The sequence below is a fragment of the Daucus carota genome, chromosome 3 (assembly GCF_001625215.2).
Source record: "Daucus carota subsp. sativus chromosome 3, DH1 v3.0, whole genome shotgun sequence".
In the NCBI taxonomy this organism is placed as follows: Eukaryota; Viridiplantae; Streptophyta; class Magnoliopsida; order Apiales; family Apiaceae; genus Daucus; species Daucus carota.
In genome coordinates, this window is record NC_030383.2 from 5,019,756 (window position 1) to 5,037,213 (window position 17,458).

General features: G+C 32.5%; 2 protein-coding genes across 2 annotated transcripts; both read right to left on the bottom strand.

The window, feature by feature from the left end:
* Nucleotides 1-496: 496 nt before the first annotated feature.
* LOC108215003 (protein CIA1) lies at nucleotides 497-8,921 on the bottom strand. The gene is made up of 10 exons (XM_017387304.2): nucleotides 8,630-8,921; nucleotides 7,511-7,657; nucleotides 7,082-7,300; nucleotides 6,915-6,979; nucleotides 5,788-5,853; nucleotides 5,583-5,654; nucleotides 4,530-4,592; nucleotides 3,947-4,016; nucleotides 1,324-1,407; nucleotides 497-794 (listed from the first exon to the last, which is right to left on the bottom strand). Exons 1-10 carry the CDS (start codon nucleotides 8,825-8,827, stop codon nucleotides 723-725), a joined length of 1,056 nt encoding a protein of 351 aa, XP_017242793.1. The 5' UTR covers nucleotides 8,828-8,921; the 3' UTR covers nucleotides 497-722.
* A 3,280-nt stretch (nucleotides 8,922-12,201) lies between these two features.
* On the bottom strand, nucleotides 12,202-16,455 carry LOC108211393 (iron-sulfur assembly protein IscA-like 2, mitochondrial). The gene is made up of 4 exons (XM_017382987.2): nucleotides 16,029-16,455; nucleotides 14,965-15,089; nucleotides 14,692-14,800; nucleotides 12,202-12,477 (listed from the first exon to the last, which is right to left on the bottom strand). The coding sequence occupies exons 1-4, from the start codon at nucleotides 16,218-16,220 to the stop codon at nucleotides 12,415-12,417; spliced, it is 489 nt and encodes a 162-aa protein (XP_017238476.1). The 5' UTR covers nucleotides 16,221-16,455; the 3' UTR covers nucleotides 12,202-12,414.
* Between the last annotated feature and the right edge of the window lie 1,003 nt (nucleotides 16,456-17,458).

The following is a 17,458-nucleotide window of genomic DNA, read 5'->3' on the forward strand; positions in this document are numbered from 1 at the left end:
TATTATAGAATCACATTTATGGTCGATTGTTCAGAACAGTCAGGTGAAAACCAATCAAATGGAAACAATGAAACAAGGTATATATTCATCATCTTCAAATCGCTTAGTTGCCTCTCTAAAAAGGAAGAATTCAACAGCGATATTCTTCAGCGTCTGTCCAATTTCGATTATATTTGTAGATGCCGTATGGCTTTTAATTAATGAATTGATTCCTTTTTATCAAAAAAAAAAAGATAGTATTAAATAGTTATTAATTATAACAAAATATATTACAAGGGAGATGTCCTCACACTTTATCAAGCACTTGCACGACAGGGTTTCGGATTAGAAGAGATTGATGGTGTTGCATAGCCTTTCACCTTCTGGTGCCAAGTGCCAACTTAGGACAACCCAAAACTCTTTCCTCATATTGTAGTGCAGTTTCAAATTGTTAATATAAATCATTCAAGGGATATATGCAACTATGCAATGTATGAAATGAGGAAACAATAGCAAGGAGAAGAAACCCAAAATTTCATTAGCATGGCTAAGATCAAAACTTACAACTGCACTGCCTACCCCGCACTATTTTATTGTCACAAAACAATGGTAACTATAATGTTCTGCCATAAAAATTACAACCGTTCACTTTTGATGAATCACACAGTATAGAATACTGCTGAAATGTGCAAATCACATATATGGCACAACATTTAATGCTGGCTGTATTTTGTGTATATATGTTAATGGCGAGGACCCAACTTCCATATCTTAACGCTGCAATCATCACTTGAAGAGGCAAGTAGCCCGCTCTCCTGAGAAAGATCCAACAGAAACATACGTTAAAGAGAAATTGCTTACCAGACTTTCTTCATAGTACTGCAAATTGACTTGATATCATTAAATTTATCGATATAAACTTGAACCCCATTCTTGGTATAGTTGACCATTGAAGACTATGTTTAACACGGTCCTAAACTTTCAGTCAATCTTTCCATGTAGCTAACATGAAACAAAATATATCTTACTGTGTATTTCACTATTTGTACTTGAAACTTGTATTAAATATATCATATATTTAACCAGTAAGGGAGTTGAGAAGAAAAATGAGTTGCATAGCAAAATCTAATGAACTAGAATTTCTAATGTTGAACCAAATCCAACTATAGCAGAACGCACCATCTTCAGGCACATGAGTTAACTAACAAAGTATATAATAGCTCAAGTATCTTACATTTAGGGAATAACTAGTAGTACTAGGTATGACTTACGAGGCTGTGAAATGACATACACCTCAATTCATATATTAGTAGAACCGTGGATACATGGTTTAAAACATATTACCTTGGAACCCCACTGCACACAGTTCACATCCTGTTCATGAGCCTTCTCCTTTTTCGAAAGTAATCTATACATAGGTCCATCACCCTGTGACAAAAAGAGTCATGAAATATCCAATTTTTACTATATTTCTGCTCAACAAGGGGAAAGATAGGGACAGTTCTACTTAAATTACAGAAACTAGAGAAGATAATCTCCTTAACAGACCAGAGCATGTACAGACTCATATACGTTCAAAGCACAAAATAATCAATCTCCTGTTTATCGAACTTCACTAACGGAACAAAAAGCTATTCTAATGCAATGCTAAACAGGATTACAAACAGCCTGCTCCTAGACACTGTGACTGAATCAGGAATCATAGAACAGTCATTATAGTATTAGAGCCTATTATTCGAGCTTCAATGATAACATGCATGTGTTCAGTCAACTGTAAAGTTCTCTGCAAATAGTAAAGGAAAAGGTTGAGCTTTGCAAGAATCTTACAGTTTCTAATGTACAAGAAGAATGGAATATATGTATCTTCAGTAGAGTATTCATATGTACTTGGGCCATGAATGTATTATAATAACAAAGTATTGAGCTCCACTTACTTAGATGCATAGAATTTTAGTAATTTCCTGCAGAATCATTTGAGCTTCATATGTTCCACTAATTTTTAAAAGAGAATGTTCATTCTTCTCTCCCTATCTATTTACAACCAAACTTACTATTTTCTACTTGTGGTCTCAATTACTCTCATATCATTTCTTATACATTCCATCTCTAATTTGCTTTACAAATTCATTTCATTGTCACACACATTCCGGTTATCCAACTACATGCAACACAATTGTTGGCACAGCTAGATATAAGAAGGTTCAAATCGGACAGAGCTCCAGGTAAAACAAATATCAGCAGAACATAAGCTGTAGGCTGTGTTGCATGTATCTTGCAAAGCTCATTAAATTGGCTGAGATGCCCCGGTCAATAGAGCTTATGGTGTCACGACTCGGGAGTAAGGAGACTAGAACTCTAGAAGTTTAGCTTCCCGTCAACACTACACAGTACATACATAGTAAATTGAAATACAATTAATGGCCAGCTACAACTCTGACAAGAAAAAAGTGGCTGGCTGAATAATTTAGCAAATCAAGAAGCACATGGCTATTGTGGCACTAATGCAATGCAAAAACATCAAAGAGGTCAGTGGAACTCAAGGATATTCACAGAAATTTTGAACCTCAAATTCATAATAAGGACTATTGATTCAAACTTACAGCTGATTATATATGATTTATCTTGTTATACTGTACCACCAACACTACTTTCAATAGCCTTCATGTTATTGGTTTGAATGACCTTTGATACTCAGCATTTTATGACTTATCAGCTCCGTCATAAAGTCTAAAGCCCATTTGGTTGGAAGGAAAGGAATGAGGTGGTAACAAAATGAAAAGTTGAATAAGATAGAGGTAAGCAGCAAAAGATGTAGGAGGAAGAGTGAAAAGATTATAGTGCAAATTTTCTATGATGAGGTTTGAGAAGGACCTGAGTAGAGAAAAGAATGGAAATTTCATTCTCAAATTAATGAGTTTGAGGTCTAGCTTAAATTTATAGGAATAAAATAGAGGGGGAATGGAAATTTTAAATTTAACAAGTAAATAGTAGTATAGTACAATATCCCATCAAAATTCCACTGAATCCATCCAGAAACAGCATAAGTTAATTGCAGTAAATGTTTAGTTAATTAATATTCTGCACCAGGAACCATTGCAAAGAAGAAGAAAAGTGTAGCTAATTTGCACATAACCCATTTCAAATTTGTGTTCATAATTGCTTTTGTATTCCAAGTTCTGACTTCTAATTTGCTGACAAGACACTCTGCTTACCTTTTACAAAAAACAAGACATGGCTTATAATTTCAATATTGTTTCCCTTACAATTTGATACTCAGACAATCAGACTATAATACTTTAATAAACTCAATATCAGAAGATCAATCCCCTTCCGTTTTCTTTCCATAGGACCTCCAAACTCGAACTGAACTCAGAAGCAAGGTAAGACCATGGTACTGGCTTATAATTATAAGAAACATGAGCCTACAATAAGTATCCTAGGACTTTGTACAATCAGAGGAAATCATTCTAATCTCTCAAAAAATAAGGCGCATTAACATAAAGACACATCGAAAAAGGGTTATTGCTAAGTAGCAGGGTAGCAGTTCTGATGAGATGTGAAGCATGAACAGGCCAACATTGCAATAAGGAAGACAATATATAGCCAAAAAAATCTTAATGGTGGTGGTAGAAATCAGTACTTAAATCAAGGATCTAACTTATAAAGTGTTCCCCTTCTGTGTGTCTAAGTGTGGTGTTTAGGGGGTTGGCTGTTGGAAAATAGAGGTCAGAAATATCTGAGCAGGTACAATTACAGTGAATCAAAGTACCATAAATTTTATGAAAATCCAGCTCCAAAAAAGTAAAACACGAACCTTCTATAGTGTTAATATAAAGTTATTTATATCACCAAGGAAAAAGGGGGCAATGTTACCACGATGTACACAAAAAAAATAGGAATCATTCTAGCAGTAAACTTTATTATTGAAAGCAAAACCGACAGAAATAAAATAGAAATATAAACATACCAAGTCATCCTGATTCTCAACAAATAAACGAATAGCATCATCTGCTGCTCCACTAGAAATTATTCCTTCTCTGTCATTGTATGTGGAAGAAACAAATGAAGACAGAAATTTTAAAAGAGATGGACTGTTAAAGTTACTGAGATCCAAAAAAAATTACCTACTAGCAAGCATTTACATTTAAACCAAAAACTTGCATTTTTTTCCCATTTTAGAAGTCATGGATCTAAACTATGTTCTATAATTCAGGCAGCTCCAATTCGAAAACGAAGTATGAAAACAGGCATTATTAGCTGTTAATCTTACATGTAGGATGTATCAAAATACATACAACATACTGCAACTTAGACCATGACACCAAATCTGAACCAGACAGTATTATTTATGAACCTGCAAATCTTATATATTCATTTCATTACATTATAAAATTTTCTTTATAAATATTCTTTTGTGCAGGTTAGAGGGTGTAGCCTTGAAAGGAAGCACATAACTGTATTGCTGAAGTCAAAATTAACATGTTCATTATAACACACATAAAGCAAAAAGTTTATGGAGTAAATATGTGTCTGTGATATATTAACATTACCTTGACCAATGGACTGAGAAAACTGTTCGATCATGATAGCCAGATAGAGTGCAAAGGTGTTTCCTGAAACACCGAAATACAGATATTTGATCAGCATTCGTGTAGACCATTACAAGTGAAACTTTGCATCCCAAAATCTGTAAAACAATCAGTTTTTATTCAATCCAATATAGTTTTATTTCAAGGCCATATCTAACTTGTTAGTATGTCCAACGGTGTGCTGAACATGGTGCTATATCTATATTATGACAACAAAAACAATATTTATCAATCCAACACACTGTGCTCTATAGTTGGTGCTATATATAGAACAAAATATAGATGGTACTATATTTGCCATATCACCCAAAATGCGATACAAAGAAATGCAAATTGTTAAAGAGAATACCAGAACAAAACATGTAGTCATAAATGGAAAATATAGTTACATTTAGAACCTTGCATTGGAGTCACGGTGCAATTTTAGCACAAAAAATAATGTGTTGAACTATAATTGCTAAACTATAATCAATTTTTGATGCTAAAATATAGCAATAGCTATTATAGCTAAATATCATCACTTGGTAATTATTATTCCATAATCAAAGAAGTGACTATAACTCTTAAAAGTTATATAATACAAACAAGAACAACTAAAAATTATTTCCAAGGGTCCAATACTTCAAAAATGAATATTATGTCAAGATTATACAGTACAGTGTTAGCAGTCGGTGACATACACTAACAAATCAATACAAGGTTGTTATGTGTAGTTCTCAGATATTGAAGCCCTCAACCTTCTAAAATTCAAACAAACAATCATTGTACTATATGGTTTAGTTGTCAAAAATTAAACCCTGGGCCTTTTGATAGTACTGGTCGACTAAAAATTCTAATTAAACACGAACATTTTGAAGTGACAAATTTATGAACACAAACTAACTTCTTAACATAGAAATATACAAAGCGCAATAATTATGTAATAGAATCTAGATTCTACAGGTCAAACTAATTGAATAAATTGAGTGATTCTAGGAAATAGAACTCAGGACTCTAGGTAGGCATGTTCCTTACCAAGGTGCATAGCCCTCACCGGACTGCACTCTCACAATGTCTGCACCCCATACCTTTATGGAAAGATCATCACTACAAAGTTAACAACCCTCGCTACATTAGCAACGCACATATGAATATATCCATTCTAATAAAACAAGAATGCACTATAGTAGTATATATATAATCAAAAAAGGATAGTGCGAGTATGCTAGAAGGTTGATACCTTGAAGTAACCATTTTATCTCCAGTGGCATTAAAAGATATAGACCATACTGTAGATGAGTGTCCACTGCAAAAAACCACAGCATAATTGTAACACGCTATATTAAAAAGCATAATTTACAGTATGATCATCTAAAATTCCATATTGCACCTAGATAGTTCTAAATATATGAAAAATGTAGATAATATCTTATTTTAATTTAATTAAAAATTATAATTTACTATTGACATTAGATTTATAAAAATTATATAAAATTATTATTTGTTATTATTATTATATAATAAGAAAAACAATAAAGAACAACTGTGCATGGCACGGGTTATAAGCTAGTGTGTGTGTGTATACATACATACATACATTTATAACTGTTGAAAACCTATTATCATACATTTTTACAAATCTTGTTGCTACACCGGCACAATTAACAATTTCTTTAAGTGTCAAACAATTTTGCTTGGTCACATAGTAGTAGACCAATGCCCTCAAGGTCATGTAATCAAGTCCAAAATCCAAAATGTGGTATGATATTGCTAAAGATGCATGGTGCATGTGTTTTCATATTTTCCAATTTAACATAAAAATGACAAGAGGGAACAAGAGGTCCATAACTGTCCCAGTTCCTAAGTGTTAAACTTATGAGCATAGCAACCGATTAAGGTTTTAACTTAAAGCACAAAAATACAATCACGTGGAAACTTATATATAAACTACCTTATAACCCGTGCGATTATATATATATTTTTTTATTGTCTATATTTCACTTTTTAACTTGATTTTGTAGATACATTCATACTGGAATAATATGTGTTTTTTTTTAATTGAAATAGGGTTTTAAAAATTAATAGGCGTGTCTGGGTTAATATATATTTATTGGGCATGTTCAAATAAGGTTTTAATAGTTTAGCCCGTCAAAATACATACATACATATGTGTGTGTGTGTGTAATATATATGCCCGGCAGATTTTTTATTGAGTATATTTACATATGTCTTAGTTATAATTAAAGAGACCTGTTAAAACATGTTATAAAATAACATGCCCATAAACCGGCTCAAATACCGACTCACCAAAACTTTTAATGTTTCGGCTTAATAGTATAATATAGATAAAGAAGGACTAGGTAGTACTTGTTTGCTTCTTTCAAAGTCTGAACACAATGCCAATCGTCACTGTCGCCGTCTTCAGCCCAAACCTGCATGTAGTAGCGTTCATTATTTTCACTCTTGGTATCATCCTCTACAGTCAAAACAAGTGCAGAAGCAGCTACACGGATAGGATTTCGCATCATATGTACCTTAATAGTGTTATCATAGCTACATGAAAATAATATATCCTCGGAAGGGTGCCAAAGGACCATTTTGACATCTTGTGTGTGCCCCTGTAAGACTGAAACACAGTCGAATTCATTGCCAGGCAAAGCTTCCCAAATCCAAATTGATTTATCTCTGCTACAAGTAGCTAAGAGGGAGCCGGATGCATTCCATGAAACACTTTTAACTTCATTTTCGTGACCCTGTACAAACACATGAACACAATAAGATGACCACAGCACTACTTTGGAAAGGTATATGTATGAAGATCAAAATTTACGTAAGCATCTTTGTGAGTCCTGTCACAATTGACAATAATTCTAAAAACATGTAGTAATACATGCAACCTATGCAAGTACAGACTATACAAATTATTTTAACATTTTTCACAATGAAGTTGCCACTAATAATACCTCCAAGGTGGCCAAGCATTCAAAGTCATCCCCAACCTGTTCCCAGATGGCAGTGGTAGCATCAAAGCTTGCAGTTGCTAATAATTTACCAGATGGTGACCAGGAACATGATCTAACAGTTCTAGTATGAGTCTCTTCAATAGTTGCCTGCAAAATTCATGGATGTAACATTACAAAACAAAGTACACCACTGACTGGCAAATAATAACATTATTTTGCAATCCTCAGTGTACACGTATATGAATATATAAGGTTTAAGAGATATAACAAGACACAATGACAAGTAAGAACCCAAATCATTTTAATTATGGAAAAAATAGATAGAAAGCAGATCTTGATTTTGTCCGCTGAATGTTTGATACTATAAGATTAACACTTTGGTCTATGTATTGAAGTGGCACATCAAATGCAGAACGGATAAGAGGTTATGTTTTATATAGAAAAAGTAAAGCAAAACAAACTATTTCAAAATTTAAAATGCTTCCGGTGATAAGCATGTGCTGTAGGGATGAAAGCTATTCTAACCTTCTCACACACCACCCTCTCCCAACAACTAAATCAATGAGCTTTAACAGTAAAACCTAAACATTTACATTCCTATATCAACTGCAACTATATTCGACAAATGAAGTCTTAAAACCGAGGTCCTAAAATAGAAAATATACTCCCCTGGCCTCAACCACAAAACAGTAAGTTTGACTTGCAACGATTTTGGACTAGCGGCAAATCATCTAATCCTATTATTCTACTAAACCATTGCGACATAAAACTAATGGAATAAAATTCCTACTATGATCACTGATCAAAGAATCATTGTTATCCAATAAAACCAGTAGCCCTGAAATTACTGATCCAAATTCCATAGCTCCCCGGAAAGAAAGACAAACAGCCAAAAAACAATTTACCACATAAAAATTCAATCTTTATAACTTTTACTAATTAATGTCTATGCCAACAGTAATTAACTACCTCCAGCTACCAAACAATGCATAGCCCGAAAAATCCATTCATCCCGCAATTACACAAAACCAAGTTCAATTACAACTCGATACAATCTGAACCATGAATAGACATTAATTCAGACAAAAAGATTTAGTTGGGTATTAAAGAATCAAGCACCTTGAGGTGAAAAGAGCTAGTGGAGGGGCTTTTTTGCCAGATTTTCACGGTTTTGTCGCCGCTACAAGAAGCAAGAACGGCGGGCACGCCGTCGGCGCCGGAAGTGGGGTTCCAGGCGAGGCCCCACACTCTGTCTGTGTGGCCTTCGAGCTTCTGAATCTCCTGGAGTTCTAGGTTGTCTTCTGAAACTGATGCCATTATGTTAAGAGTTACTATAAACCTAATTGTTCTTGGTTTTTGGATGGTGTGACCCCTGACCAGGTTTCTTTACAGGACTAGCGAGTTGCCTGTGGCGGCCACGCTATTTGTTGGCTGTTAACTTAATTATATCTTTTAAATTTCGTAAAAAAAAAAAAAAGGAAATTATATCTTTTAAATAATAATTTATTATATTTAAAATTATTATAAAAATTATTAAATAAGGTATTATTCTCATTATAAAAGTAAGTTCTTTTTTTTAAGAACAAGAAAATTTCATTGAATTAAATCACTTTCTAAAGCCGTGTTCCTTCCATGGAAAGGGACGAGGGGAGAATTGAATAAAAAATTATATAAAAGTTTTAAGGAGAAAGAAGAAAGTATGAAATAATAGTGACAAAATATGAATGTAGTTAAATTTTTTGTGAGAAAGATTGTGAAAAAATCTGATGGAAAAATGGAATGAACATTTCTTCAAAAATAGTAAGATTGGAATGATTGATAGAATGAAAATTAGTATATACATTTTTTTTATTAACACCATTTTAGAGTACAAAATTTATTTCTTTCTCTCTCCATTTCATTCCTTTCACGTTAACACAAACTAAGACTCTACCTACATACAAAACCCTAAATTTCTCTCACCTTGAAGTAGTCGTCGTCATTTAATGAGTTCGTACGTTAATTGTGCATCTATTGATGGCTAATTTTGTACCATTTATGGGTGGCCATGATTGATGGCTTATTTTTGGCTTGTAAGAGGCATTTATGTGCCACTTTGTTGGCTGCAATTATGTGCCACTTTGTTGGCTTGTTAATAATTGTTATATTATATTTTCGGTATATTATCTTTTTCATTAGTGTCTCACCAAAGATCCATCTTTGGTTGAGACTTTACTTAATTTCCTTTTTCACTAGTTGAATGATTATCACATGATGTTAATTTTTATTAGTTATTGGATATATTATCCTTTATTTTTTAATAATATATATATAATCAGTTATATATATATATATAGACTTATATTCTCCTTGTTTCCTTTGTTTATAATTTCAGGATGCTTGGAAGAAGACGGGTTTTTCTTTTCGGACATTAAAGTTTTATTATCTAAATTTCCCCGGTCATCTTGCATGTCCGATGGTTAGATGATAAGCTTTCTTGAATGAAAGAATTATCACGGTGAATTGCCGGATCATTTTTGTTGAGATTCATTCTCATTATCAAAAAAAAAAAAAAAGACTCTACCTACATACAAAACCCTAAATTTCTCTCACCTTGAAGTAGTCGTCGTCTCTTTTATCTGAGGGGCTTCCATCGGATTTCACCGGTGGAAAGCCCCAATATTGTCTTCTTTTCTTACTATTAATTAATCTCTTGTTTTCTTCAATAAGTTCCCAATTTATTTGGGTTTTGTTTGGTCTCTCCTTCTGTGAGAGTTTGATTTTTGTTTGGGTTTTGTGTGTTCATCATGTCCGGGATTACAGATCTGCGGGATTTTCATGATGCTGATTCAATGATAAAGGTTTGTATGGTGATGCATTTATGGTCGATTGCTCAAAACAATATTGAGAGTATTACAGCATGTATATATCTCTTCAAAAAATCGCTTGGTTGCCTACCGAAGAAGGAAGGATTCAACGGCGATATGATTCTGCGTTTGTTCAATTTCGATTATATCTGTAGATGCCGTATGGCTTTTCATTATTGAATTATTTTCCTTTTTCAAAAAAAAAAGACTCTACCTACATCGATAGGAACATAACTTTATTGAATATCCAATCTCAAAACCCTATTCTCTCTTTTCTCTCTATTCTTGAAGTAGCCGTCTCTGTAATCTGAGGGGCTTCCATCGGCTTTTACCGGTGAAAGCCCCAATTTTTTTTTCTTTTAGCGATCTTTGTTCATCTTTTGCTTTTGTTCAATAAGTTCCCAATTTATTTGGGGTTTGATTGGTCTCTCCTTGTGTGAGAGTTTGATTTTGATTTTCTTTACTGTTCATCATGTCTGAGATTCTAGATCCGGAGGATTTTGATGGTATTGATTCGATGATGAAGGTTATTATAATGATACATCTATGGTCGATTGCTTAGAACAACAATTGGAGAATTACAATATGTATATATCTCTTCAAAAAATCGTTTGGTTGCCTATCTAAGACGGAATGATTCAACAGCGATATTATTACGCGTTTGTTCAATTTTGATTATGTATGTAGATGCCGTATGACATTTTATTATTGAATTTTATTATCCTTGTTAAAAAAAAATACTACGAGCTAATTCATGTACAACAATATTGATGGATCGTCTGTCACAAAAAAGTTAAGAATCATTAATTTAGATATTTTATTTTACATCGACACAAAAAATTAAGAATCATTGATTCGGATTTTTTATTTTACATTTACACAAAAATTTAAAAATGATAACGATTCACATAGTGCCCAATCCATTATAGTACTAGTTATATTCAGTGCTTCACAAAGGTCCAAAACATTATCGTTTCAGATCGAAGTTTGGACCGGACCAGTTTGGACTGATTGCATGATATTTATATTTAATTTTTATTTTTATGTAGTATTAGTTTTATTTTAAAGAAATAAACTATTTATTTTTGAGTTAATACAAATTTAAGAATAATTATACATCTTATATTCCTTCGATAAAAACAATGTGAATTTTGATTTATTAATGTATGACATAGAATAAATAATTTAACTAATTATATTAATATTTCTTATTCAATTATTTTATTATTCCTTCACTAAACATAACTTATATATGATGGATTTTTATTTTTTTTACCTTTAAAATAGGTGAATTAAGGAGTTATATAATTAAAATATATTATATATATGGAATCTAATTCGGTCTGAATTTTTACAGGTCCGGTCCAATCTTGGACTGTTAGACCCATCCCCACCTGCGAAAACACCAAAGACCAAACACATTCAGCCGTAATGAATATGAAGATATAGTCAGTCATAGACTTGTTTCAAGTTCCGGCAACTTCTCAAAACTTCACTGCAACTAGCGTGAGAAATAAGTCAGTGATTGATGAGCACAAAAGAGTTTGATGATGACAAACCAGGGTTATGCAATATCAGATGTTTTTTCTCTCCATTTCTCTTCATTGATTTGCAGGCACTGTCCATGGAGATATTGATTTGCAGGCACGACTAGCAGCCAATGCCGGTGAAACATCATCAGAGAATACCCACAACAGACCCAACTAAATTGCCGGCTAAACAATATTGGAGAACATATGGAACCGGTTCGGACTGAAATTAATATACAGAGTAAAATTGTTTATCATTATGGATCAGGTGTTAGAAATAGACTACCAGTTATGACATCAAATTTTACACACTATACCAAGTTAACTATAAGATATAGGAATTATAAGTTCCCAAAAATTGTACACACCCAGGTTACTCTGTATCTCCTTACACTGAGCGCAATGTTTAACAATTAACTTATCAAATAAATATGGCAAGGCTTTCGTACAAGTGAAGCCAGCCAATGATATTTCAACTATTATGCTCTTAAAAATAGTTGCTTTTTTTTTTTGTATCGATAACAACACTTTATCCTATCATGAAGGAACTTTTACAGCTACATCCACCAACTGCACTTGGATTTGATGCCACCTGCACATACCAAGATAACATTCATCTATCATATACCAAGGTACCATACAGGTTTGCATAAAAACCCTTTTGTTCTTACTTCGATTAAGTCTTGCCAACAGAAAAGAATATTACATGCATTGTACATAGCCTTAGGTTCAAATGGGAACTAGAAATGATACACACACAAGAATATTAGCACAATATCATTTTCACCACATATCCATATCTTTTTAACTAATGCAAACTTGCAGTTACATTGACTTGCATAATTAGTGGCCCTGCAATCTTCAACACAGAAAAGCAAAAAAATATTCCAATTATACGTTTTAAGAATATGCTAGCTCATCTTTTGTCGATTATAATGCTGCATATATATCGAGATAAACATTCTATCAAGTCCTTATACTTAACCATCTTATCCAATATATTAATTTAAATTCAGTTCAAATATCTCCAGTTCTACAATCCGTCCTTAAACCCTAGCCTTTTTAGCACAATTGATATGCCGAACCATTGATAACTGAGCCATTTCACATTTCACAAATCTTTTAAAATCTTGACTAAAATAATCATTTAGTCTCGGACAAATTCATCTAGTTTTTTCGAAAAGCAACAGCAACAATATTGATTCATACAATTCACTCCAAAATCCTAGCTTATAAGACAGTTAGTTTGCAGGAACATCGATGGTTAAAAGTGGTTTGTAAATCTGTATTTAAAATTACATCATAAGTTGCTTAATATATTTTGATAATTGGAGATTTTAAAGAATCGTATATGAAAAAATCACAGTAATGACAGAGTGATTTGCAGCAATGTATTAATTACAGGAGTAAAACATTTTAATTCAGCATAGGAACAACAGATTAAAATAGTGTTTATTATCTACAGTAATTATAAAAGTGACATAACTTATTGTTTTAACATTTTGATTTAAATAGATCCAAATCTAGTGGTTGTTATTGTTTATTTCTTAGCTCCTCAAGCTTTAGAATGTTCTGCGTAGAGCCTTATGGGTAAACATATACACACATATCAAATGCTAAAATCTGTTTTAACTTGACCCATCAAGATAACATGCAGGAAGGATATTAATATTTTTCCTGTCATTATAAAATAATTGACCTGGACATCTCCCACACACAACCAAACCCAAATATTATACACTAATAAAAAACTACAATGGCAAGGTTTTATGTTTTAATATAAAAGCGCAAGCTTAAACAGCTCATGTCTAATTCCACACCATTCTGTTGTTTTTAGTTCTGCGAACAACCTTTGTTGCGTTGAAACTTATTATAGCAAGGTATTGGACTACTAATATACCTAGAGAGTTCTAGCTTGTTCTTAAAAATAGAAGGCCTGGGAATATGGAGAAAGGCTTCTAGGAAATTTGGAAAGATAACACAATTTTAGGTCTGAGATTGCCACTACATTGCAGCATTCACCGCAGAAAGTTTAGGACCAGATCCTTATACTAGAATCTGCTCAAAGATATGAACTTCTTTATTCATAATTCTGGGACTAATTTCCTTACCTCAAGATTTGTCCAGTTCTTACTTCATATTTGATCCCTAGATAAACATCATTTTCATATATAAACCCATAAATACCAGTTCCTAAAAGTTATCCACCTAGACAATATTAGATCTTACACTCTGTAAGCTAAATCGGGCTAATGTATTTAATATGCTGCAGGCCAGTTTAATGGAATTTGATTGAAGGAACATTATACGGGGCACATGCGAAATATTTGGGCTTAAATACTTGTAGGGAAACTAAGGCTTAGAGGACAGGTAACTGTAATTAGCTTGATAAGCTCTAAAGTGAAATCCCAATGCTCTACTATACTCACAGAATATGAGAGAATCAGCCTCACAAATTATAAGAAAATGCCAAACTATATATCATCTTTATCAAGTAAATATTCAAATAGTAAAAAATATATTTAATAAATTTCTGTGTCTTTAAAAGTAATGAAGAGCCAATACCAAAATTGATGCAGAAAAGTGGACTGCTAGTACAGATTTTAAAACGTCAATGCTCTCCATTATCAATATTATTAATCACTTGGAAGTTGGAAGTGATCACACCATTTTGCAGTAAATGCAATAGATGAAAATTTAATTCACAGGCTATCCACCAGCAATATACATATATAGTAATGAGACATCCAGATCTGCAGATGAAAGAGATGATGTTTGACATGAACATTTAAGACATTTAAGTTACCTGAAATGCAGAACGTATCAGTTCCTCCACATAATCAACAGTCGAGCCTTTTACAAAGTCATATGAAATTTTGTCTACCACCAGTTTAACACCGTCCCTCTCAAATATCCTAACGAGATAAGAAATTAAATAAACTTGAGATGAATAAAACAATTGAAACGCAATAGATAATGATTTAGGTCAATTTATGGAGAGGATAAAGCTTAAATTGGTTACACTGAGCTCATTTATGAGAGTAAAACGTTCGTAAGATAACCAGATAACTGAGATAACCTGTCATCTGAAGTAGTCTTATCATCAAGCGTGAAATTATATTGGAACCCGGAACATCCACCAGCTTCTATGCTTAACCGAAGCATTTTCTCTTTGTCTTCGTCTACTTGTAATTCTTTCATCCTCTGTAAGCAATCTTAAAGTCAATCATATTGTAGCAAATGATTGCCTAATTAGTTAAATTTAAATGACATTTGAAATTCAATACAAGTCGTTCTGCTATCAAAAATTACTATTGTATGTTCAAAATGTTTTTTGATAAATCCAACCAAGCTTTAGGCACTAGTTTTCTCAATCTATTCTAGTGGCTGACCAATATTATTGTGGTCTCGACTATGGGGGAGAGTGGATTTAAGCGTCAAATTCTCAATTTTGAAGATATTAGGATTGTGGATATAAATCAAAATTTGGACACTGGTACAGGAATAGTTATTCTACCTTATAGCACACACGAATTTATACAATCTTAGATATTTTAAACACTTTTAAAGTATAAATTAAATATATTACATTTATTAGATAATATGCATAATACCATGCGGCTTTATCTCAAACAGATGGACTGCTAACTGCTAGAGAGTGAAGTGTTTGGTACCAAATGGACCCAGCTCAGATATCCTAGCCACACCTATGTCCTATGGACAATACTCGTTTGTGACAACGAAAATATAGAGTCCGGGAATATTGCATATCAACGCACTAACAAGGACTTATAAGTTGTACCTGTAAGCACCTAATAATGTTACATTGAGCTACATTAAACCTAATTTGATAGAGTAAGATTGTACATATATGTTTCTACTTCAGCCAGGATATATTCAAAATTGTTCCGACTTCTGATTATTCAAGGGGAGAGTACAAAGAAGATCAATAATTTAAGTTAAGACACATAAACATTACATAAGTTCATTTACACATAATATAGACAACCTGAATTATATTAATCCAAAAACAATCCTATCATTCGCAAAGCCGAATAAACCAAAGAAGCATAACACCACAATTAGGAATCGAATAATAAAAAATACAATCAAAATTTCAGCAAAAAATAAATAAATTCATACCCTAACAAAATTATCTGTCATCTGAATAGATTCGGAGGAGGATGATGATTGAGGTTCAGACAGAGGCTCGGTGGAAGAAGATGAATAACATCTTCCTCTTCTACTAATTATCATCAATCGACTATTCTCACGAATTCGAGATGTAATAAACGGAACCGCGCGATTAATCAACGATCTGGATGAAGAAGACATGGTTGTCTTGGAAAACACAACACAACACAACAGTAGCGGCTTGTCGTGTCTTGTTTGATGTTTTACGGGGGCTTCTGTTGTTGTCGCTGAATCTGAGAAAAGAAGAGGGAGGAGGTGGGTGGAGATGTTTGAGCAAGATTCTTTTGTGTGGAGGTGTTTCAACGAGAAATGTTTGCCTTCTCTTTCTTTCTTATTTGCCTGCGTCTGCGTGCGTCTTATGTTTGACACGCGAACTAGTTAAATGCGGTTCGGGATTTGTAGTTTCCAATATATGTATTTTCCAAGTTTCATATTCTCTCGGTTTTAAAATATAGGACACTTCTAAGTGTATTAACCGCATAATTAAAATTATTATTTTTCAAATTTTTTTCTGAATAAAAATATATGATTAATATTATAATTCAGAAAAAAAAAATTAAAAATAATGATTTTAACTATCCGTTCAAAGGATTTAGAATTGTGTGTCAAAAAAGCAAGCGAGTTATATTTAAAAACGGAGGGAGTATCTTGCAAAATGTGTCTTAAAATTTATATATTGCTGGTCATGTTTATTTGAAAAATTTGTTGTTTTTGGATATCTTTATTTATTTTATAAGATTATAATTTTATCTGATCATCTTATAATCATCTTTTTAATAATTTTTATAAATTATAATACTTTCTCTCATAAGCTGGTAAATAGTGTAGTTGCTGAAATTAGCGCATTAAATAGCCTCAAAATGTTAATGTCACCTCTTCATATTTTTTTGGAGAAAATTATATATGAATATTCAAGTTTTCAATGAATATTCTTGTTTTCTTAAATATATATCGTTTAATTGACAAATTTTATGAATTTATAAAATTTATTCTATTATCTAGGTATTTATAATATTGGGATAAAAATATTTAATATTAGATAATATTTGTCTATGAAGTTGCTAGATGGCTTGTGCACTAAATACCTGCAAAAAGTAATCTTAAATCAACAAATTTTATAAATTTTATTATTTATCAAGATCCTTATTATATTGTTTAAAATAGTTTAATTTATTAATTTTTCAGAAGTTACAGCAATATATGCCTTCGATTTTGGTAAAAATATCTTAGATATAAAAATTTCTTAGAACTATTTTATATACTTCGTTTTGGTTATGTCAAAAATATATATATATATATATACTTCGTTTTGGTTTATAATTCACGAAAAAATATTCTAGTTTCGAACAAAGTGGCCCAAAATACTGCAAAGCAGGACG